The sequence below is a fragment of the Aegilops tauschii genome, chromosome 3 (assembly GCF_002575655.3).
Source record: "Aegilops tauschii subsp. strangulata cultivar AL8/78 chromosome 3, Aet v6.0, whole genome shotgun sequence".
Classification (NCBI taxonomy): domain Eukaryota; kingdom Viridiplantae; phylum Streptophyta; class Magnoliopsida; order Poales; family Poaceae; genus Aegilops; species Aegilops tauschii.
In genome coordinates this window covers 563,431,700-563,454,109 of record NC_053037.3, presented here as the reverse complement: position 1 = coordinate 563,454,109, position 22,410 = coordinate 563,431,700, and the positions used below count along the sequence as shown (strand labels likewise).

The following is a 22,410-nucleotide window of genomic DNA, read 5'->3' as shown; positions in this document are numbered from 1 at the left end:
TACATTATGCCCTAACCCTAATGGAATCGGTCCCACCGAGTTGACATGTCGGTCCCACCGAAAATCCTAACGTTCACATTTTGAACTAAATCGGTCTGACCGAGTTTTCTAATTTGGTCCCACTGAGTTGGTGATTTGTGTGTAACAGTTAGATTTTGTGTGGAGGCTATATATACCCCTCCACCCACTCTTCATTTGTGGAGAGAGCCATCAGAACATGCCTACACTTCCAACATACATTTTGTATGAGAGAACCACCTACACTTGTGTTGAGGTCAATCCATTCCAACCACATAAATCTTGATCTCTAGCCTTCCCCATGTTGCTTTCCACTCAAATCATCTTTCTACCAAATCCAATCCTATGAGAGAGAGTTGAGTGTTGGGGAGACTATCATTTGAAGCACAAGAGCAAGGAGTTCATCATCAACACACCATCTATTACCTTTTGGAGAGTGGTGTCTCCTAGATTGGCTAGGTGTCACTTGGGAGCCTCTGTCAAGATTGTGGAGTTGAACCAAGGAGTTTGTACGGGCAAGGAGATCGCCTACTTCGTGAAGATCTACCCTAGTGAGGCAAGTCCTTCGTGGGCGATGGCCATGGTGGGATAGACAAGGTTGCTTCTTCGTGGACCCTTCGTGGGTGGAGCCCTCCGTGGACTCGCGCAACCGTTACCCTTCATGGGTTGAAGTCTCCATCAACGTGGATGTACGATAGCACCACCTATCGGAACCACGGATAAAAAATCTCCGTGTCTACATTGCGTTTGCTCCCTCCAAACTCCTCCCTTTACCTTCATATGCAATTGTTTTACATTTCGCTCCTATACTCTTAGAATTGCATGTGTAGGTTGATTACTTGATTTGTGCTAAGTTGCTAAAATCTGCCAAGACTTAAAATTGGGAAAAGGCTAGATTTTTATTTGGTCAAGTAGTTTAATCACCCCCCCCCTCTAGACATACTTTCGATCCTACATGAAGTCACGCTCCAAGGGGTTGGTGAACTTCGCGAAGGGGTCTGGGATACCCGCGGCTTCACGTTCCGCGTCCTCCTTATCCCATATGGGCCTTTTACCGAGGTAGCCATGGCTTCCGAGGTGATGCTTCCCCGTGTTCCTTTGCTGAAGGCTCTTGAATTTTGCAGCCTTAGCCTTGGCTGCCTCGGTAGCGCAAGTTTCCTTGAACTTTTCAAACTCCTCTTCCGTAAGTGTCGGATTTTCCTCCAGAATCTTGGACAGGGGTTCCTCAACCTCAATAGCTCGTTTCACCCTCCCTTTCCAGGAGGCCAAATCATTGCTGAACATGCCCATGGCGTGATTGTTAATCTTTTTCATCTTCGGATCATCCCACGGTTGTTCTATGTTATCATCCCGGTTGGGGAACTTGAATCTCGTGTGCAACTTCGTCAGGAGCAACTGCGTCAAATGTTCTTTACTCCTTAAGTCATCGTCGTTGAGTATCACAACGATCTCTTCCTGTAGCCTTCGGAGCTGCTTCAGACTGATCGACTTTCGAGAGATGACGTCGAAAAAGTTGCAGAGACCAATAAGCGTGTCACCGGCGTGCTTGTCCATTATCCCTCTAAGGGCAACAGGTAGTATCTGCGTCATCATCACATGACAGTCATGGGACTTCGTCCCGCTGAACCTTTTCTTGTCCGTGTCTAGATATCTGCTTATCTTGCCACAGTAACCGGAACTAACTTTGACTCCGGTAAGGCACTTAAAGAATTGATCGATCTCAGCCTGACTTAAGGTGAAGCAATAAGGGGGGAAATAATCCTCTTTCTTTATTTACTTGCCCTTCTTCTCCCGTGCCTCTATCTCCGTCTCTGTCTCGTCTGACTTTTTACGGGGCGGCATGTGCAGATCTTCCCTGATATTCAAATCTTGCAAGTCTGTTCTTGCCTTTGGCCCATCCTTGGTCTTATCCGGCATGTTCATTAGTGTCGCGAGCAAGCTCTCAAGGACATTCTTACAGATATGCATTTGATGAAGGCAATGAGGTGTATCGAGTTTGTGCCAGTACTCCAAGTCCCAGAACACAGACCTCGTCTTCCATACCTTCAGCAGCGGCTCCGGCGCCTTTTTCATCGTCTTTCCCGGCGCGGGGCACTCCTTCCAGTTTTTCAACAGCTCATCGATTTCGGCACCGCTCCTCTTACGTGGAGGTCCTCGATGCTCAGTGTGACCATTGAATAGATCTCCACGGTTTCTCCACGGCTCGTCCTATTTGAGCCATCTTCGATGCCCCATGTACACGATTTTCCCAGACCCGCCATCTTTCCTTGACGTTAGCTGCGGAGACGTCATATCATCCATGCACCGCGTGCATCCGCAATATCCATGGCACACCTGGCCTGCGACATATGCGTAACCGAGATAGTCGTGCACCGTCGTGATCAGCGTGGCTCTCATGTAGAAATACTCGCCTTTGCTGGCGTCCCATGTCTTGGCCGGTGTTTTCGATAACGTGTCTAACTCCTCTTGAAGTAGCCCCAGATACAAATTAATATTATTTCCTGGTTGTTTCGGCCCTTGAATAAGCATGCTCATGTGAATGTACTTCAACTTCATGCACAACCAGGGGGGAGGTTGTACATTCATACAAACACGGGCCATGTGCTATGGTTGGTGTTCTGGTTGCCAAACGGATTCATGCCATTGGTACACGCACCGAGCACGATGTTCCTTGCATCACATTCGAAATACCGATAGAAGTTGTTCAACGCTCTCCACTGGCTTCCATCCTTGACGTGTCTCAGCTTCGGATCATCTCCATTGTCGGGCTTCTTCCTCTCCGCGTGCCAGCGCATTAGCTTTGCTTCCTTGGGATCTACGAAATACCTCTGGAGACGGGGAGTGATCAGTAAGTACCATACAACTTTCTGGGGACATTTCTTCCCGGCCTTCTTGTATCGAGAAGCATTGCACACCGGACAGCTTGTTTTTTCCGCGTGCTCCTTCCGATAAAGTATGCAATCGTTGATGCATGCATGGTATCTAACGTGCGGAAGATCAAGAGGGTACACGATCTTCTTGGCCTCATCAACACTAGTAGGACATAGATTCCCCGCGGGAAGAACATCCTTAAGGTACTTGAGATGCTCATTGAGGCTAGTGTCGGTCCATTTGTTTTTAGCCTTTGTCTTCAGGAGTTGGAGCGTGAAACTCAAGCGGGTCACCTCAGGATTGCAACCATCATACAATGGAGTGTTCGAGTCTACCACCAGTTGCTCCAGCTTAGCCTCCTCTCTAGAAGCAGCTCTCTCGGTACTCGTCTCCTTGCGAAGCAGTGCTTGAACATGAGGGTCCCGCACGATTGAACTTAGTACCGACGAACTCTATTGCGTGGAGTCCATGTTCTCTCCGCCGCCATGTCCAGCCCCTTCTACTCCGCCATGTCCGGCCCCTTCTCCGCCGCCATGTCCGGCCTCTTCCCCGCCGCCATTATCGATCATCTCTTCGTCTTGCCCCGTGTTGTCATTGCCTGCCCCGTCGGCATCCTCAACATCGTCATCCTCATCTTCAATTATCCACCGAGTATAGCCATCCATGAAACCAGTCATGAGCAAGTGCGCTTCGACACGACCATCGTCATAGGGGTCAAGCCAAACTATTCCTTTGCATTTTCGACACGGACATAAAACCTTTGTCCGGTTATTTTCTTTCATGTCCTGCACCGCCGATCGCAACCACCTGTCCACCATCGTTCCACTGACCATCATGAACGTCTGCACGGTAATAATAAACAAACTGATTATAAAAATGCGTGAGTGCATCAAAGTCATACAAAAATTCGGCATGACCTTCCCTAAAAGTAGGACATATATAGATCTAGAGTTTGCCCGGAATCCGCCGAAACGGAAATAAATCGACATTTCGGCAAAACATAGGCAACTCAAAAGCACAATTTGGCGTCAACTCATGCCACACACACAATTTCCATCATATTGCCCAATTATCATATCACACACACATACACATATTTCCATTTTGCAAAAGCATGAAATTTTAATCACCTCTATCTCGAGATTGAGCACACGGTGGAGATGATGATGTAGGGAGATCAAAAGTGCACAAAGCTCTTCTTGACAAAGATAGATCTAGTTAGGGGGGGGGAAGGAAAAAGAGAAAGGAGATGCATTAATGGAGGTGGTGTAGTTAGCTAGAGTAATGAAGAGAGAGAAACGTAGGTAGAAGAGGGAGAGTAATGGGGGGAGAAGTATTGAGGAAGAAGAAGAGTGAGAGAGGGAGGATGTGGGAGGTAGGGGAAAGGGAGGAGAGGAGATGGGGGAGGGGAGGACGGGTGGAAAAAGGTGGTGGGGTGCTGCGTCTTAGCAGTAGGAAAACGCGCTACTGCTAAGAGCGTAGCAGCAGCGCGCTTTTCCCACACACGCTACTGCTAAACGGGGCCAACCGTGTGGACAATTTCAAAATTAGCAGCAGCGACGTGAGTAAAAAGCGCGCTACTACTATTGCATTAGCAGTAGCACGCGTCGTGACACCGCGCTGCTGCTAAACTTAGGTTGTTGGTTACTGTCGGTCGATTTTGGTAGCAGCGCGATTTAGCCCTCACGCGCTACTGCTAAATTTACATCAGTAGCGTGTTTTTCTTAACCGCGCTACTGCTAATTAGCAGTAGCGCTTCTTTTTGTGCCGTGTTGCTGCTAAGATTCTGTGTATAAGGTTTTCCCTAGTAGTGTGCATGTAGTTCAAATTTGAATTATGCGCATAAAATGCCGGGAAAACCCAGTTAATATATAAAAATGTCCAAACGAACCCCAAAAATTCCAAAATTGAACACAACACTCCTGTTGTTCTATGTTGACACTCGAAATGTTTTGAAAGCAATAAGAGGCAACGGATATCGTTTCGTCCCCAAAGGTGGCACGTTCCCTACCGAAACCATCACTCTTGTTGTGAGAAGCTCTGATTTGTGAGAAGCTTATACCCAAACCTGCCCCAAATGGGACAAAAAATTTACCACGACATGTTGATGCTGCTCCATGATAGCATGCCAGGTTTCATGAATTTCAGACAAGTTTTGGATTTACTAGAAATTAAAAGCCATGTATCTCAATGTTTGCGGCCGAGTGACGGTGGCAGGGTGTGTGACATTCATTCCCATTTCTTGCATGAGACCTAAGCATACAACCAAGGACACATATTTGATTTTTCAACCAGGTTATATGCACTGGAGCATGTGCATGTAGTTCAAATTAGAATTATATGCATAAAATGCCTGGAAAACCAAGTTAATGTATAAAAACGTCCAAACGAACCCTGAATAATTCCAATTTTTTTTGACGACACACCTATAGTTGCATGTTCACTGTAGATAAAAGTTCTAACAATTCAAACACCATCCTTTGTAGCTGTGACCCCATTACGTAATTCAAATCAAGACGATAAATCAAGTAGATCGCACACAGTTTATTATCACCAACCGTGTGAGATGCAGCACAAAATATCTTGGAGCACCGTCGGTGTATAGTACGCCTATGGCTTACGCGAGAAGGTGTGTCGGCTACAGTGCACGGCCGGCGTGTCAAGCACACTAGCTCACTCCCCAAATATCATTTCACTGTTCATTCGTCACCGGTGAAAGATGGGGACATGGACCCACGTCGTGAGGGCAACTTCGGCGGCCCACTTCGACGAGAGCGTGGTCGCAGCCCCAGGCGCGTGCTAACAAGCTTCGTGAGGGCGACCGCAGTCTGCGTCCGGGCGGCCAAGGCAGCCCAAACGGCCGTTGTTGCTTCTCAAGCGGCGGCAGCAGCATCTGCCTCGGGGATAGCAACTGGCGAGAGCGGCACAGCAGTTGTCCATTCCACAGCAGCAGCCTTGGCCCTGATGGAGGCCGCCCACTACCATGTCGAGGCCGTCGACGCCCAGCTCGTGGCGGTCACCGCACAAATCGAACGAAGCTTCTCCGACAACGGTCGGCAACCCACGGCCGAAGAGCTGGAAATCACCGAGAGAGTTCAAGCAGCCGTTCGTTCCTGCGCGGCATACCTTGCCATGACGGAGCCCTCCAGAGCCCAGATCGCGGCCGCCCACGCCCAGCTCGTGGCGGCCTATGCCAAAGATATGGCAGACGCGGATGGCGAGATGCTTGCCGAGTATGGTGCAATTGATGCCATGGAGCCCTTTCCCCAGGAGACCGTCGGGCGGGAGCTGGAAATGGAGGCGGCGGCGGAGATCGACGAGCACCAGCCGTAGTAGTACTCTTTGTTTTGTTTAATTAAGAGCACCGGTCTTTAATTTGTTAGAGTAATGTTTAGGTCAGCTAGCTCTGTTTAATTGCGGAACTTGCTCGATTAAGAAGTTAGTCTCCTTTGTGTACCCAAATTATGCAATGACGTGGATGACCACTATAACCAGGGAAATTCGAACCAAAAATTTTGACGTTCAAGTTCAACACACATGGGTTAAGCTATCTGAATCGTTTGTGATGTTCACATAACGTACACAGTTCTGAATAAGGGACCGTGTCTGATGACACTTTGCGCGCCAGTTTTTTGGCTGAAGCGATTCCAAATTTTTGGCTTTCGCGGAAATATCTACCTCCCCACCCCCTCCCCCTTACCAAAAGCCACATTTCCCCTGTTTTCGCCTTCCTTTCCAAGTTGAAACCTTCACTCCTTGCTTGCAGCACCGCCGCTTCCTCACCGGCGACCCTCCTTCACACTGCTCGGCCTCACCTATCCAGGCAGGTAATCCACACCCGACCCCCATCCTCCTCCTCCTTCCACATCCCACATGCCCCGACCGCCGGCGAGAGTGCGACACCTTCCACCCAAATCATCGACCCCTCCACCAAATAAGCGCCGGCCTAAGCCATGGTGCACGTAGTATAGCCAGGATGTCAAGGAGCATTTGGCAGCGGAGAAGCAAATCGCGGCCGCACGCGCGGATGAGGTCACGATGGCTGCCATTCGTGCCGACCCCCAGATCTTGGAGGAGCACCTCGCCGTTGAGGCCACCGTTGATGTCTCGCGCGCCGACGCCGCGACGTGGTTGGCTGCTTTAAACGACCGTGGCGTTTTCTCGAGGCCACCGTCGGTTCCTTCGACGAAGAATACGAGGTGTTTTCTCAGCGTGCATGTGCTTACCTCATCTCGAGAGCCAACAGGTTGGTGCCCGGAGCGGCTCAGGCAACTCACCACTACAACGAGGGCACCCACAATGCGGAGGCCTCGCCCTCTTCCATGTCCAAGGAGCCAATCGTCATCGATATCTCCGGCAATGAGGAGTAGATTGTCTTATTAGCTCACTATAAGGACCCATGTTCAGTTTGCTAGCTACTGTCCTTCCTTAAAAAATTCTAGTGAATTGTGTTATTTACTTTTACCAAGCAATCTTCTGCTATAGTGTATATGTTCTATATGTCGTGCAATGTGGTGTTCAGTTAACTGCTTGGTTCAATTCTGCAAATGTGATGTTCAATTCTTCAGGGTGCAATATTTCCAAGTTGTTAAGCATGCTTGGTTTGGTTAACTGTCTGATCTTCTATTAAGAGTATGTTATATTGTTCAATTGGTGTTTAGTTAACTGCTTGGCTCATTTGTTGTGGCTTGGTTCACTTGTTGTGGTGTGTAGTTAACTGTTTGGTTCAATTCTGCAATGCGATGCTCAATTGTTGTGGCTGCATTCTGTTATTGCATACCATGTGAGGAATAAATCAAATTTGGCTGTACTACATACATGAGAAACAAATACAATTGCTATATTTCCAAGTTGTTAAGCATGCTTGGTTTGGTTAACTGTCTGATCTTCTATTAGGAGTATGTTATATTGTGCAATGTGGTGCTCAGTTAACGTTTGGTTCATTTCTTGTGGTGTTTAGTTAACTGCTTGGTTCAATTCTGCAATGCGATGTGCAATTGTTGTGGCTGCATTTTGTTATTGTATACCATGTGAGGAATAAATTGAATTTGGATGTACTAAATACATGAGAAACAAATACAATTGCTATATTTCCAAGTTGTTAAGCATGCTTTGTTTGGTTAACTGTCTGATCTTCTATTAGGAGTATGTTATATTGTGCAATGTGGTGCTCAGTTAACGTTTGATTCATTTGTTGTGGTGTTTAGTTAACTGCTTGGTTCAATTCTGCAATGTGATGTTCAATTGTTGTGGCTGCATTCTCTTATTGTATACCATGTGAGGAATAAATCAAATTTGGCTGCACTTAATACATGAGAAACATATACAAGTGATATATTTTCTAGTTCTTAATCATGCTTGGTTTGGATAAATGGGTTTTCCATGTGGCTTGAGTTAATCTGATGAATCTGCAATGTGCTTATTTTTCATCAACATATTTTACTGATAGCATGCGAACCCTTACTTAACCTGATGACTAACTACCTTATATGTGTTTAGGGAAACAATGGGAAGCACTGAGGTTTATAAGATGGTACTAACTATTATACCTTGCCTTTTTTATTCCTTTGCCCCATTTCCAATATAGAGAAGATATTTATGCACATCCTTGTTTTCAGGCTTCACTGATGATTACCTCTCAAACCACCTCTGTGGTCAGGAAGCGAGGAAAGTTTTCGTACAACACCCACGGTTCAATATTGAAGTGTTTCTGAAGAGGTCGAAGGATGGACGGTCAATCATCCACAGGCACTGGCCTAAAGTTGCAAAGACCTTCAACATGAATGAAGGCTCAATATTCGCCTTCCGCTTCAGCAGTTTTCCAGATGAGATGCATCTCTTTATGTACCGTCTATGATGCAAATTTCGAAAGGTTCTAGATGTTGCATGTGAAACTTGCTGCTGGTGCAGTTGTGTAATGGGGTGGCTGAGTGCTCAAGCTATATCATGTTGTACTACGATGTATTTCAATTATGAAATTCTGCTTCCTTAATATGGAAATGGAATACATTATGTGCTTAATATGAATGCCAATTAGATTAGTAAATGGATTATTAACAATAGGGCAATTAGCCCGCTAATTGGGTTTTCCTATTGCAAACGGTTAATGAGAAAAGACCGTGGGCGATGACCTCAAGCAACGCACACAGTTTCTAGGAATAAACCGCGTTGGATCAATGAACAATCACACACAACATTCTGTTGAAAACTGTTTGCGTTACGCCACCTTGCGCAAACGTTTACCTTCGAGTGACTGTGTGGGATGTATATACGAACGGAAACATTTAGCCGTGACTGACTGTGTGGGATGTACTTACGACCGGAAATGATTTCGCCTGTATAATTGTATTTTTTTGAGCACTACTGTACGTATTTCTATATTTGAGTGCTCGCCGGTCGCACACGACCTCATTTTGCCGAGCGTGTGTTCCAGGAGGGCATATCCCCGACGGTTTCTGGGTCGTGTGGGAAGGACCCCCCCCTATCGCCCACACTCACTTGGCGACGGTTCCGAATACCGTCGCGCAAAGGGGTTAAAAACCGTTTGTTTAGCACCAGCGCGTACCAGTGTGAGATCAAATGATACTGCACCCCCATGCAGTTTGTACGTGGAAATAAGTAAAGTATTTCCCATCTGCAGTAATTCGGTTGTATACCGATATCACCACCCCAGCGTACATCATGGGCCTTCAAATATGGTTGGGATCTATGTGAGGAATAGCTGTGGTATATTCGTTAATCCGCCGAATACCTTGACCCTAGCAAGGGAGTTATTTGCAGCCCATTCGTTGATTGCTTTTGCAATAAAAATATTTGCTGGCATTAGGGGGAGATGTATACCACAAAGAATGCCAGGAAAATGGATAATAAATGTCATAGACATTTTGTCCACGTACTTAAGAATCTGAACTTGAGGTTCAGGTTATGAGAAATTTGCAGCATATTGCAAATAATCTGCCAAGTATATTTACTGATGACAAAGATGACACTATGGTCAAGTACTAGAACGAGTGAAGGTACCTAATAAACCACTCATCTCCCTAGACGAGAGTAAGAGGGGGAGAATTCTGGTCGCATGAGATTAAGTTCTCATATGTTTCAGCGGAAACAGAGGAGATTTGACCTCGATCGGTAAATATGATTCAACCTTGGGTTGAATGACACCTGAGGGATGCGCAGCATCTAAAGTCCAACACATATGTGCACACATTTTTAAGTGTTGGGACATCGAAACATCTTGACTCTGTTGTTGTGGGAAATCACAAGGAGTTAATATGCGTAATAAGAATTCCACAATGATATTGATTCATGAGAATCGTGTATGAGAAAGTCTACATATGTCGACATAAAATTCTTCTCGAGAATTGCTAGAATCCTTTTGGGCCCTGAACCAAATCCATGGAGAGTGTTGTTGCACTTATATTGGTCCAAATGAAAGAAAGCAATTAAGGAAGATTGGCACTCAAAAGAGAGGTATTTACCATTGTGAAACCTGCTCCTCATAAGTATCAGAGGGAAGAGAAGTGAATTTTTGTTTGGAAACAAAAATAAATGAGGTGGTGAAAAGCGAGGCTTGTAGCACAAGGGTTTTTCGCAGAGACCCGACATCGGTTACGATGTAGCATGCCTTCTTGGTATGAGTGTAATTATGTTTCGATACTGAATGTTAATGGCAGTACAGATCCATACGATTGATGATGTAATGTCTACATACTACCATGGGTCAATTAGTTTGGATGTATATATTAGTCATTGAATGACTTAATATTTTGAATCCAAAGGTAAATCGCAACATGCATGTGTGGAACTTTTGAAGTCATTCCATGACTTGAAGTAGTCGGAGAATTGTGTGGTGCAACCAACTAAGTGAGTTATTCCTTGACAAGGATTACTCTCATACTAATGATTGTTAAGGTGTATTCATGAAGAAATCCTGGACTGGATTTCACATCATCTTAATTTGTGGTGTCGATGATCTTATCATCAAAGTCTATATAAGACATGAAATACACACAATCATCTTAAGACGGATATTTCAGTTAAACCAAATTATGCTAAGTTTATGACTTGAGCATATCCCCCTAAGATATCAGTCTTCATATCCGAAAGTATTGCAGAAGTTCAATATGGATATATTATATCAAAGATACATATGGTCATATTGTACCTAATATGGGATACAGATCCTTGAGACACAGGGGAGATGGTGACGTGATAGTGGAGCATGAATTGCCATATCTAAATACCATCGAAGCACTCATATATCTAGCAATATATGTCAGGCCTGACACTATAGTTTTTGGCAATTTATTGAGAGTGCAATTCCCCGAAAGGTATAAGGTTTGTGTAAGGAATATCCTCGGATATATCCAGGGCACAAAGGGTCTTGATCAATTTTATCTCGAAAATCAAGATGGAACCATGGTTTGATATATTGATAGTGGCTAATTATTTGATCCCACAATGCCATATCAAAGACTGTGTTTGCTGGAAGAGTATTTTGAGGGAAGTCTTCACAATAGACTCTAAACAAGTCCTTCCAGTAATCATTCTGTTTTATTCGAAGCATCACAAAATGTGGATGACCTCATAGAATGATTGGCCACATGTGAAATCATGTGAAGATTATCATTATCTACCAAGATAATGTCACTTGTATTACTTATGGGTTATATTTATCCTTGTGAATTACAGAAATGTACGAGGATAATATGCAAACAGATTATTGTGATATTCACAATGTCTCTATCAATGTTTATATTCCAGAACTAGGTTCGTGGAATTGGTATGAGATATTCTTTATGTTTGCAAAGTTCAGGAGGAGTAAAATCCTAAGTTATAACCCGTTGGTGATCCTCAAATCACTCATATTGTACTTTTTTTTCCTTTATGAGTTTTCCATGATGGTTTCTCATATAAGGTTTTTAATGAAACAATATAAATACAAGTCCGGATATATGTCATATTGGTTTCTCCTTATATTTTTCCCAATGAGTTTTAAAGGAGTTTTCGATGATATATTATTGTAAGGTTTCTCCTCAATTTTTCCCACAGGGTTTTTGGAGGAGTTTTCAGTTTGCAATATACATATGACGAATTGATCGGGGGGGTGTTGAGAAATAAAAACATGTGATCAATTGTATGGGAGGGATGTCTCTCAGGAGGTGTCTGTTTAAAAGAGATGTCTCCCCAACACACCCCTTCAGCATGTATATAAATGGGTCTCCCACATTGCAATAGAATCATTTCTGTCTCTCCTTTGTCTCTTTACTTTGATATTACAATAGATCCGTTGCCTAAGAAGGGGGTAAACCCCCACCACTTCCCCACCAACCATCCTCCTCCCTCGCTCCCTTTCTCTCTCTCCCGAGCGCATCTGGCCCCACACCGCCGTCGACCGCGAGGCCGGGGACCTCACCGCGCCGCCTCTGAACGTCCAGGGGGGCCGCCGCCTTCTCCTTCGTCCTCTCCGATCCGCCGGGACAAGCCGGACCGCCCTGCAGCTCGCCATCGTTGCCGTCTCCACCACGAGCACGCTCCTCTGCCCCGGCTCGTCCTCGACGTTCCGGTCCACCCCGAGGCCCTCTGTCGTCGCCGTTCGCTCCTCTGCATCCACAGTGAGCTTCCGCCCCCTTTGCCCCTTTCCTTCTCGTGAATCCGTCGCTGTAGCCACCTACGCTCGCCGAGACCGCCATGGACGGGAGCTTCGCTCCAGTGTGCGCCCGCGCTGCTACTGCTTGCTACACCGCTGTCGCCGCTCGCTGCAGCCGCGCTGCCGCCCGCACCAGCGCTCGCTCGCCGCCGTTGCCACGCCCTCGCCTCCGCCCGACTCCGCTGCCTGCGCAGCCCCGCGCGCCCGGCCACCTCCCGTTCGCCCGCGCTCCCCTACTGCCGCTGCTCGTCCGAGCACGCGCTCGCTTTCAGACTAGCCATACATCATGCATCCTTACACCATGGATTGATGCTATAAAATTTCTGCTCAAGCAGCACTGCAGCTTCAGAAGATAGCTAGCCAGGCTGCAAGATCTACCATTCCCCAATACTGATTTGATTTGGACTGGTGCTAAATATGGAACAAGAGTCTTACGCAACACGATTTGGCCGGAGAATGGCCTCTCGTAGGAAGAAGATGGCTGCATACCGAGAAGATTGGAAGGAGGGCAGACCCAGCCCATTGAAGCGGGTGCGGCCAGAAGAGAGGTCGCTTAACCATTATGTGCTCTGGCAGACGTACGTTTTGATGGCCGTAAGAGGCTTGGGCTACTTGGCTCTTCTATGGTCGACGGTGGTCCTCCTGGGTGGTTTCGTCACCTTGCTGCGGAGGAAGGATTTCTGGTGCCTTGCAACCATTAGCATGTTACAGGCATCCAGGTAAGTAAGGACTATGTCGTGACCTTTTGGTTCGTGCTCTCTTTTCTCCGATATTCACATGTTTACATTAGGCGGATCTCTAATTCACTGTTTTTTCTTCTTTTGAAGAAATAGTAGTAGGATATTCGCATCCAACCGTTTAGTAGATATTCAATTTCTGTTGAACTTGCATTCGCTAATATCCATATTTTGACATTTGCATCCTATTTTAAAGTACTATCCAACCGTGGTGTGTTTTGGGAAGGGTATTTGTAGAATCGAACTGACTTATTTATAAGGGAAACGAGACCAGAAACCTTGCAGATATCGGTTAATTAAACGAACAACCGGAAAAAACCACAATCGCCAAGTACTTTAATTAATGTGATGAATTTACAGGGCGTAAGACAGTACATTATGAGAGTTAGTTCAGGCTGAATTTGCAAGCATCCAACTCATTTGTGGTTGGTTTGTTTGTTTGTGAGAGTTAGTTCAGGCTGAATTTGCAAGTGTCCAACTCACTTGTGGTTGGTTTGTTTGTGAGAATCAGTCAAATCTAAACTTGTGATCTGGTCATTAGTGAATCAGTAAATTGATGATTCTCAGACTTCTTCAGTCTGTGATTTGTTCTTTGTTGTTGTTGCATCCCACTCTGTGAATTGGTAAATGTGCAATGCAATAACGTTACATTTCAGCTAAACAGGTCTGTCTTTTCAACCTTTCTCAACACTCTCATTGTATTTATTATATTCACGTTACTTTTCTTTAACCAAATACTCCCTCCGTTCCTAAATATTAGACCTTTTAGGATTATTCTGTAGACTACATACGGAGCAAAATGAGTGAATCTACACTCTAAAGTATGTCTATATACATCCGTATGTAGTTCATAGTGAAATCTTTAAAAGGTCTTATATTTAAGAACGGATGGAGGACTATCAAAATGTTAACGAGGATTGACCTCGACTCTGACTACACAATTGCTATGGCGCATGCAGGATCGTGAGCGATGTGGAGGACCAGCGGTCCTCCAATTTTGCCGAACTGTACGTCAACGCTCATGCGTACTTTGTGGGAATCATACAGATTACTACTAACAAATATGCTGCTAGAGAGCTGTCTCGGTGTTGCTACTGTGCCTTTTTATCGGGTCTTATCCTATGCTGGCCTGTCATCGCCGTGCTTATGAGCTTAGTGTTACTTGTACTGTTCATCCACCATTATGGGCATTTCGTCTGTGTCGTGCTCTCATTGTGGCGCATAGTACAGCGTGATTATGGAAGCAACGATGGAGACGGCAGCAAAGCAAATATGATGCCAGCTCTAGACATATTCTATTCTTTGGTTCTTTGCCAAGGTGCGCTCTGGTTTATATGGGTGTGGATCAGTTCTGGGGCGATGTGGCTTGTCGTTTCTCTGCGTCGAGCATGCAAGTTCCCGGAGAAGTGGGGCAGCATATCGGTTTCGGAGTACCTCCTGGACACACTAGAGAAATGCTGGCGGGACCCTATGTCCATACATGGCAGGAAGGTGATCAACTATGCCGTTGACTTGCTTGACTCTGACTCGCAGAAAGATTACCTCTCGGGAGCAAGGATGCTGGACACCTTCATTAAGCTGGACGCTGATGTAAGATCAGTTATTCTCCCCTCTAGGCCAAAGATTCAGAAGCTGATCGATACAGTGGGATCGAGAAGCAGTGATAGAGAGATCAGGGAGCTTGCGGCCAGGATCATCGCCTATCTTGCAGGTGATATCCACCTAACCCAGTTCCCTGGGGCAATACGGTGCATATCCTCTGTGCTCGATACCACCCTGCCATATTGGAACAACCAACAAGGACACAATCATTACTCAACTCAAAGTAAGTCAAAAAAGTCTTTTTATTCTAAAGAAAAATTGATTTTTCATGTCAGAAACATAGAGGAACGTAGAGCAAACAAGGTTAAAGCCCAAGAGGGTGACTTTCAGCAAGACGAACTAAATAATTCTTCGACCAATGGCAGCAAAGGAGCTGGCTGGAATGAGCTGATTCTACAAGGCATGACAATTCTCGAGAAGCTCGTGGCCGACCAGCAGAACTGCAGCGACATATGCAGCACCCCTGGTCTGCTCCCCAAGATCATGGCGCCTCTTAACTCCGAGACACTAATCCAAGATATCAGTATAAATGCATGGGCAGATATAGTAAACGGATCGTTCAAAGTGCTTCACAGGCTCATCTGCGTTCCTGAGTGGACAGGTAGATGGGTACACTCTGAAATAGCTTCTAGCGAACATGCAGTGAGCAACCTGGAGGAAATTCTTGATGAGGGCAACAGAAATGTCGAAGAACTGCAGATGCGAGCCATAGAGATCCTGACCGAACTGGCTTTGGATATGCAAACAGATCTTAGCAGCAAAACAAAAGAAATTCTCCTCAAGAAGCAGCTGCAGATCTTCCTTACTGATGGCGAACCAGAAGAACATGACAGTAAGTTCATCACAGAAAGGCTGAAAGTAACGGCTGGTAAAACATTGGCACTATTAGCCAAGACAGCAACTGTGTCCGCGCTTGTAGTGAGGGAATATGAGAACATTGTTGAAGTACTTGATGCTAAGAACAAAATCATTTACAGAACAATTGCAGCGGAGATCTTGGAGAATTTGTGTATTCACCATAAGATGGACAAGGAACATGTGAAGACTATATTGCTGCCAAAGGTAACTGTTTCAATCCATTTATCTTTTTTTGTGCTAATCAACACACTTCGTTTCTTACTCATGGGGATCACACTCATGTCTATTGCAATTAGCTATGAAAGAAGGGAAAAATTAACCCATAAACACCTCCTCCTTGTTAGATAATGAGCAACTAGTATTCACTGAGGGCCAAAGGCCATTACATATACGTGTGTGGCAAAGTGCAGAAAACCCCTTATACAATGGGGATATACCGAAAAGGGACTATACACATCTAACACATCTAACACCCCCCTCAAACTCATGGTGGATCAACAACACTGAGTTTGGAGAAAAAGCCATGCTGCGCTCGAGTCTGTGCCTTCGTGAAGAAGTCTGCTAACTGTAACTCAGAGGGCACATAGTGAAGAGCGAGAGTCTGATCCTGCACAGCAGCACGCACAAAGTGGGCATCCACACCGATGTGCTTGGTGAGCTGCTGCTTCACCGGGTCACGCGCAATACTGATAGCACCGGTACTGTCGGACAGTAGGGGAGTCGAGGTAGTAGCAGACACACCAAAGTCCTCAAGTAACCACCGTAACCAGATCACCTCAGCCGTCAACATAGCCATGGCTTGCAACTCAGCCTCTGTGCTCGAGCGAGAAACTGCAGTCTGTTTCTTTGTCTTCCAGGCAATAAGAGAGCCACCAAGAAAGACACAATAAGCAGACAACGAGCGGCGATCAGAGGGATCACTAGCCCAGGTAGCATCAGAGTAGGCCTGGAGCTCAAGAGAGCTGGAGCGGGGAAAGAAAAGGCGCTGAGAGATCGTGCCACGAAGGTATCGTAGAACATGGAGCAGATGACTATAGTGGACAGAGGTGGGGGCTGAAACAAACTGACTCAGGGATGTGGACAGGATAGGAGATGTCAGGACGCGTAACAGCAAGATAGACAAGACTGCCAACAAGGTGACGATAGCGAGTGGGATTAGGAAGAGGGTCACCATCAGAGGCACGAAGCTGAACGTTGAGCTCTATAGGAGTCACAATTGTGCGCTCATCACCGAGAGCAGCGCGAGCAAGAAGATCCTGGATATATTTTTCTTGGGAGATGTAGAAGTCATCAGAGGTCGAGGAGATCTCAATCCCAAGAAAATAGCGAAGTGGACCAAGATCAGTCATGAGGAACTGGTCGCGAAGGCGAGCCTTAACAAAAGCAATGTAGTCAAAGTCGTCACCAGTGATGATCATGTCATCAACATAGAGGAGGAGAAGAATCCGACCACGAGGAGACGTGTGAACAAACAACGTGGGATCATGATCACTGGGCAAGAAACCAGCGGCAGTCACCACAGAGGCGAAGCGCTCAAACCAGGCGCGAGGGGCCTGTTTAAGGCCATAGAGGGAGCGGCGAAGTCTACAGACCATACCATCAGGAGCATAGTACCCCGGTGGTGGCTGCATATAAACCTCCTCACGCAACTCACCATTGAAAAAGGCGTTCTGAACATCAAGTTGAGAGATAGCCCAATGACAAACAGAAGCCACAGCAAGAAGAGTGCGAACACTGGTCATGTGGGCCACAGGAGCGAATGTCTCATCATAATCGCGTCCCTGCTCCTGCTGAAAACCACGGGCCACAAGACGCGCTTTGTAGCGCTTAAGAGAACCATCAGAGCGAGTCTTGATCTTGTAGACCCACTTGCAAGTGATGGGACGAACACCAGAGGGGAGGGGAACCAGATCCCATGTGCCAGAGCGCTCAAGGGCAGCAAGCTCTTCGGCCATCGCAAGCTGCCATTCAGGCTGAGTCATGGCAGTCCGATAGGAAGTGGGCTCAGCAATAACAGAGAGACCGTACCGAGCAGGAGAGTAGCGATCAGGCGGGGGGCGAGGCCGAGCATGGAGGTTATGAACCGGGGGATGCGTGAAGAGAGGTGCACCAGAGGTGGAAAGCGCATCAGGAGAAGCATCCTCAGAACGAGGGCGACGAGTATAGTGGAGAGGAAACGCTGAGAGAGGGTGGCGGACGGGAGATGATGGTGGAGAGGTGGAGGAGGAGGATGGGGAAGATGGTGTCGGTGGTGAAGGAGAAGGAATGAGAGGTGCAGGAGGAGGAGGTGAAACATGAGGTACATAGCAGGGTGTATCGGGGAGAAGTAGAAAAGAAATATCGTCCACAGAAAAACTCGAGGAAGAAGGACGGGGGTAGTAAGAGCGAGACTCGTCAAAGGTCACATCACGCGAGATGCGCAAACGACGACCAACAGGATCCCAACAGCGATAGCCCTTATGCTCATCACTGTAGCCAAGGAACACACACTCAACCGACTGAGTAGTCAGTTTGGTGCGTTCTCGCGGGGCAAGAAGGACATAGCACACACATCCAAACATACGAAGAGCTGAGTAGTCAGGAGAATGACCGGTGAAACACTCCATAGGAATACCACCCTGCAGAGCAGTCGATGGCTGAATGTTGATGAGATAGGTGGATGCAGAAACAGCCTCAGCCCAAAAGTGGGGTGGAAGGGAAGCGGCAATCATCAGCGCACGAGCCGTCTCAAGTAGATGACGATGCTTACGTTCGGCAACGCCATTCTGAGCATGAGCACCAGGACATGAGAAATGGGCAAGAGTACCCTGTTTTGCAAGAAAACCACACAACAGCTGAGAGATAAACTCACCAGCGGAGTCAGCACGAAAGGTACGAATGGGCGTGGAAAACTGGGTGTGAACCATGGCAGGAAAACGTTTGTATATAGAGAGAACCTCGCTACGAGATTTCATGAAATAGAGCCAAGTGTAGCGAGAGAAATCATCAATAAACAAGATATAGTAGCGATGATCACCTTTCGAATCAAAGGGAGCAGGACCCCAGACATCAGAATGAACTAAGTCAAAAGGACGCTGAGATACCGACTCACTGGTAGGATAAGGCAATTGTGTCTGTTTGCCAAGTCTGCAACCATTACAATGTAAAGAAACATCTCCAGATACAAACCCTAAGAGGCCCTGACGAACTAAAGAAGACAAGTGAGAGTCACATATGTGACCAAGGCGATGATGCCACTGCTGGAAGGACGCAGACGAAGAGGCAGCAAGAGCATGGGAGCTGGCAGAAGTGGTGGCAGCGGAAGGAACACAAAGCCAGTCAACCTCCGAAAGGCCCTCTGACTCACGGCGCCGGGGGGCAGCACTAACCAAAGCCTTGGTGCGACGATCCTGAATGGAGCAAGAGTCGGTATCAAGAATGACACGGCAACCAGAATCAGTAAGTTGGGCAGCAGAAAAAAGATTCATGGTAAGGCGAGGAACATGTGGAACACTAGGAACAGAAAAAGATGGAGTGGATAGAAGGCCACGACTAGCAACAGGAAGAGGTGTGCCATCGGCGGTAAGAACATTAACAGTCGAATCAAGAGGTCGGAGAGAAGACAACAGAGAAGAATCAGAAGACATATGAAAGGAGGCTCCAGAATCCAGAACCCACGAAGATGTACCTGACTGTGTAGATGCCTGCGGTGGTGGAGAAGTGGATGCAGTCACAACAGCCGTGGAACCGGTCGACGAAGAGCCTGAGGAAGCCAAAAGACGCTTGAGCCTCACAATGTTCTGATCAGTGAGTGACGGAGTCGAGGAAGATTCAGAAGTCCCACTGGAAGAGGAGCGCCTCTGGTCTCGCTTCTTCTCACGGCAATCAGACTCTGGATGACCTGGCCGAGAGCAGTAGCCACAGAAAGTGTCACGGCGCGACCGACCCCTCCCAGCATAAGAAGGGCGACCCACCCCTCCTGAAGGTGTGGGTAGGAGCGGTGGAGCGGTGAGCCGAGCAGACGACACAGGAGCCCGAGCAGCCAACACAGACGGAACCACCAGCAACCCAGCAAAGCGAAGGCGGGTCTCCTCAGCACGAAGCTCGGCAAGCACCTCCGAGATAGGAACACGACCACGAGCAAGCAAGTGAGCACGTCTGGGCTCAAACTCAGACCGGAGACGAGATAAGAACTCATGGACCCGCTGAAACTCCAGATCAGACCGAGTAGTCTGACAACAACGACAGGTTCCACAAACAACTGTCCGAAGAGAGTCAAGCTGGCGCCAGATGGCAGAGCACTGTGTATAGAACTCATCAACAGAAGAATCACCTTGCTGGAGTGCGTGCTTCTGACGCACCACAGATAGGTAGAGAGCATCACCAGAGGGCTGATAGCGCTGAAAGAGATAAGACCACATCGCTGCAACTGTGCCAAGTCCCATGAACTCCGAAGCAAACTGAGGGAGGACGCTTGCAGTGAGAACAGCAGCAGCACGAGCATCATCATTGCACCACTGAGTGTAAGCAGACAGATCATCGCGGTACACAGTGAGAGCATCTGAATAAGCTGATACCTGCTGATCATAAGCATCGACGGCAGCATCATCAAGAGCCTTGGCTGCATCCCGGTCAGCCTGAGAAGCATCAGCAGCAAGTACCGGCGGCACCGGTGGGATTGGGGCCACGGGTGCAACAGGGCATGGCGGACAGGGGACCTCGCCAGAAAGAACACCCCACAGAAGAAGGCCACGCATATGAATGTGCATGAAGCCCACAAACTCAGCATAGTTGGTGCCATCGAAGATCACCGAGCACCGAGGGACCGCGATGTAACCGAAGAGGACCTGAGGAAGTTCCTTTGTTGTCTCTATTTTTTTTGGAGTCAACGAAGGGAGATAGGAGCTGGATCGAGCAGGAACGCGCTCGATGCGTGGCTGGATCGACCGCAGCTAGCGCGATGCGCGGCCGGCCAGAGAAGGACGCGGCCCGGCGCGAGAAGAGGAGGCCCGGCCCGATGCTAGAGGACCCCGACCTCAGCGGGATTTGGCGGTGGAGCGCTCGATCCAGAAGTGTGAAGCGGCGCGGCAGAACCCGCTCGAGCGGGGAGTGGCGCAGCGGGGCCGCTCAAGCGGGGAGTGGCTCGGCAGGGCCCGCGCAAGCGGGGAGCGGCGCGGTAGGAGGCCGCTCGAGCGGGGAGTGGCGCGGCAGCCGCACGGGCGAAGATGCGCCAGCCGGGGCGACGGGGCCGGACGGGGCAGGAGCAGCCGCGGCGTACATCAGCAGGGGAGGGAGCGCCCAGAATCGAGCGGGAGTGGCCGGAGACGAGGGAGGCTAGGAAAGGGGAGCACGGAGCTCCATCGTGCGGGAGAGCAATGCTAACCTAGCATCTGATACCATGTTAGATAATGACCAACTAGTATTCACTGAGGGCCAAAAGCCATTACATAGACATGTGTGGCAACGTGCAGAAAACCCCTTATACAATGGGGATATACCGAAAAGGGACTATACACATCTAACACATCTAACATTCCTATCATCATTAGTCTGCTTGGCACTAGGTGTGTTACTTCATTGGCTTATCCTTGTATTTCTAACAGCATAAAAACTGTAACTATCCAATAAGTATAAGAATTGAATAGTTCCAGCTGTCCTGCATTTACCTGTCTCGTGTTTATTATTGCAGGTACTAAGAGAAGTACTAACCACTGAAGCATCTGAAAGCAATGTTTCTGCATTGGGAGATGATGCAGAAAACCATCAACTTTCTGCACTGGGAAATGATGAAGAAAAACAACTTCCGAAGCACAAGAGGCAAATGAAGTCAGCCGATCAAGCAAATGAGGAGCAAACTGCTATGATGGAATTGCAAGAAGCGTTTTTATCTCTTACTTTGGTGATATGCACTGAACTGATCAGTGCGGATGACTTTGATGATGTGGCTCGAAAAGTTGCCCCAGCAGAAGGTGGATTTGTGGCGAAGCTGAAGACTATAATAGAAGAGAACTGTGAGGACACGGCTAACAGCCTAAGAATTGTCAAGCTTTGTGGTCAGATTGCTGTTAGAATGATGCGGCGTGGCCAGTACAGTGCGCACTTCAAGGATCAGAAATTCGTGGAGACACTGTCTAAGGCTTCGATAATCATGTCTAACCTTGAAAGCTGCATGCTCTTCGCTGGGACTGATTGTGGAACGAAGAAGACTGCCAGACCCCTCCTGTCGGATCTCGTGAAAGAGGCACACGTGTTGGTTGCTTAAAAATGTAGTCGTGATTTCTGCCAGTCTGATGTCCTATTTCTGTAGAGGAAACAATCATGTATGCATCTCGCTTGTTTCATTTCTAAAACAAGATTGTATTGCTGAAATTATACCCATTTTATGGAACAAATAATGCTACCACTTTGGTATGTGATAGTCAGTTTTTTTTCATGGTAATACGTGTCTCATTTATATCATAAAGATTAAAATACAAGTCATGTAATGATCGACATGACAAAACTGAAAAGATAGCAGAACATCTCTGAGCTTGACACCAACGCCCGTCACCTGTCTCCGGCATCACCACAGCAGCCACTGAAGAAAAGAATAGCAGATCACCTCCTCATCCAAGCTCGACGCGGCTCTGCTGATATACAGCCAGTTTAGGCACCCGAACTATTATCCTACAAGGCCTGCTTCAGGGGAGCTCC

General features: G+C 47.3%; 1 protein-coding gene across 2 annotated transcripts; it reads left to right on the top strand.

Moving 5' to 3' along the window:
• The first annotated feature begins 12,206 nt into the window (after window positions 1-12,206).
• Window positions 12,207-22,132, top strand: LOC109780502 (uncharacterized). Of its 2 annotated transcripts, none has more exons than XM_020339081.3 (4): window positions 12,207-12,506; window positions 12,877-13,260; window positions 14,238-15,942; window positions 21,407-22,132. In XM_020339081.3, exons 2-4 carry the CDS (start codon window positions 12,959-12,961, stop codon window positions 21,977-21,979), a joined length of 2,580 nt encoding a protein of 859 aa, XP_020194670.1. In that variant the 5' UTR covers window positions 12,207-12,506; window positions 12,877-12,958; the 3' UTR covers window positions 21,980-22,132. The 2 variants fall into 2 exon arrangements, with proteins under 2 accessions (XP_020194670.1, XP_020194672.1); XM_020339083.3 differs by having other exon boundaries at window positions 12,243-12,506; window positions 13,012-13,260.
• Window positions 22,133-22,410: the final 278 nt, after the last annotated feature.

Coding starts and splice junctions, on each gene's coding strand:
- LOC109780502 (XM_020339081.3), top strand. CDS start 12,959: ATGGAACAAGAGTCTTACGCAACACGATTTGGCCGGAGAATGGCCTCT. Junction 13,261..14,237: donor AGCATGTTACAGGCATCCAG/GTAAGTAAGGAC, acceptor TGGCGCATGCAG/GATCGTGAGCGATGTGGAGG. Junction 15,943..21,406: donor AGACTATATTGCTGCCAAAG/GTAACTGTTTCA, acceptor TTATTATTGCAG/GTACTAAGAGAAGTACTAAC.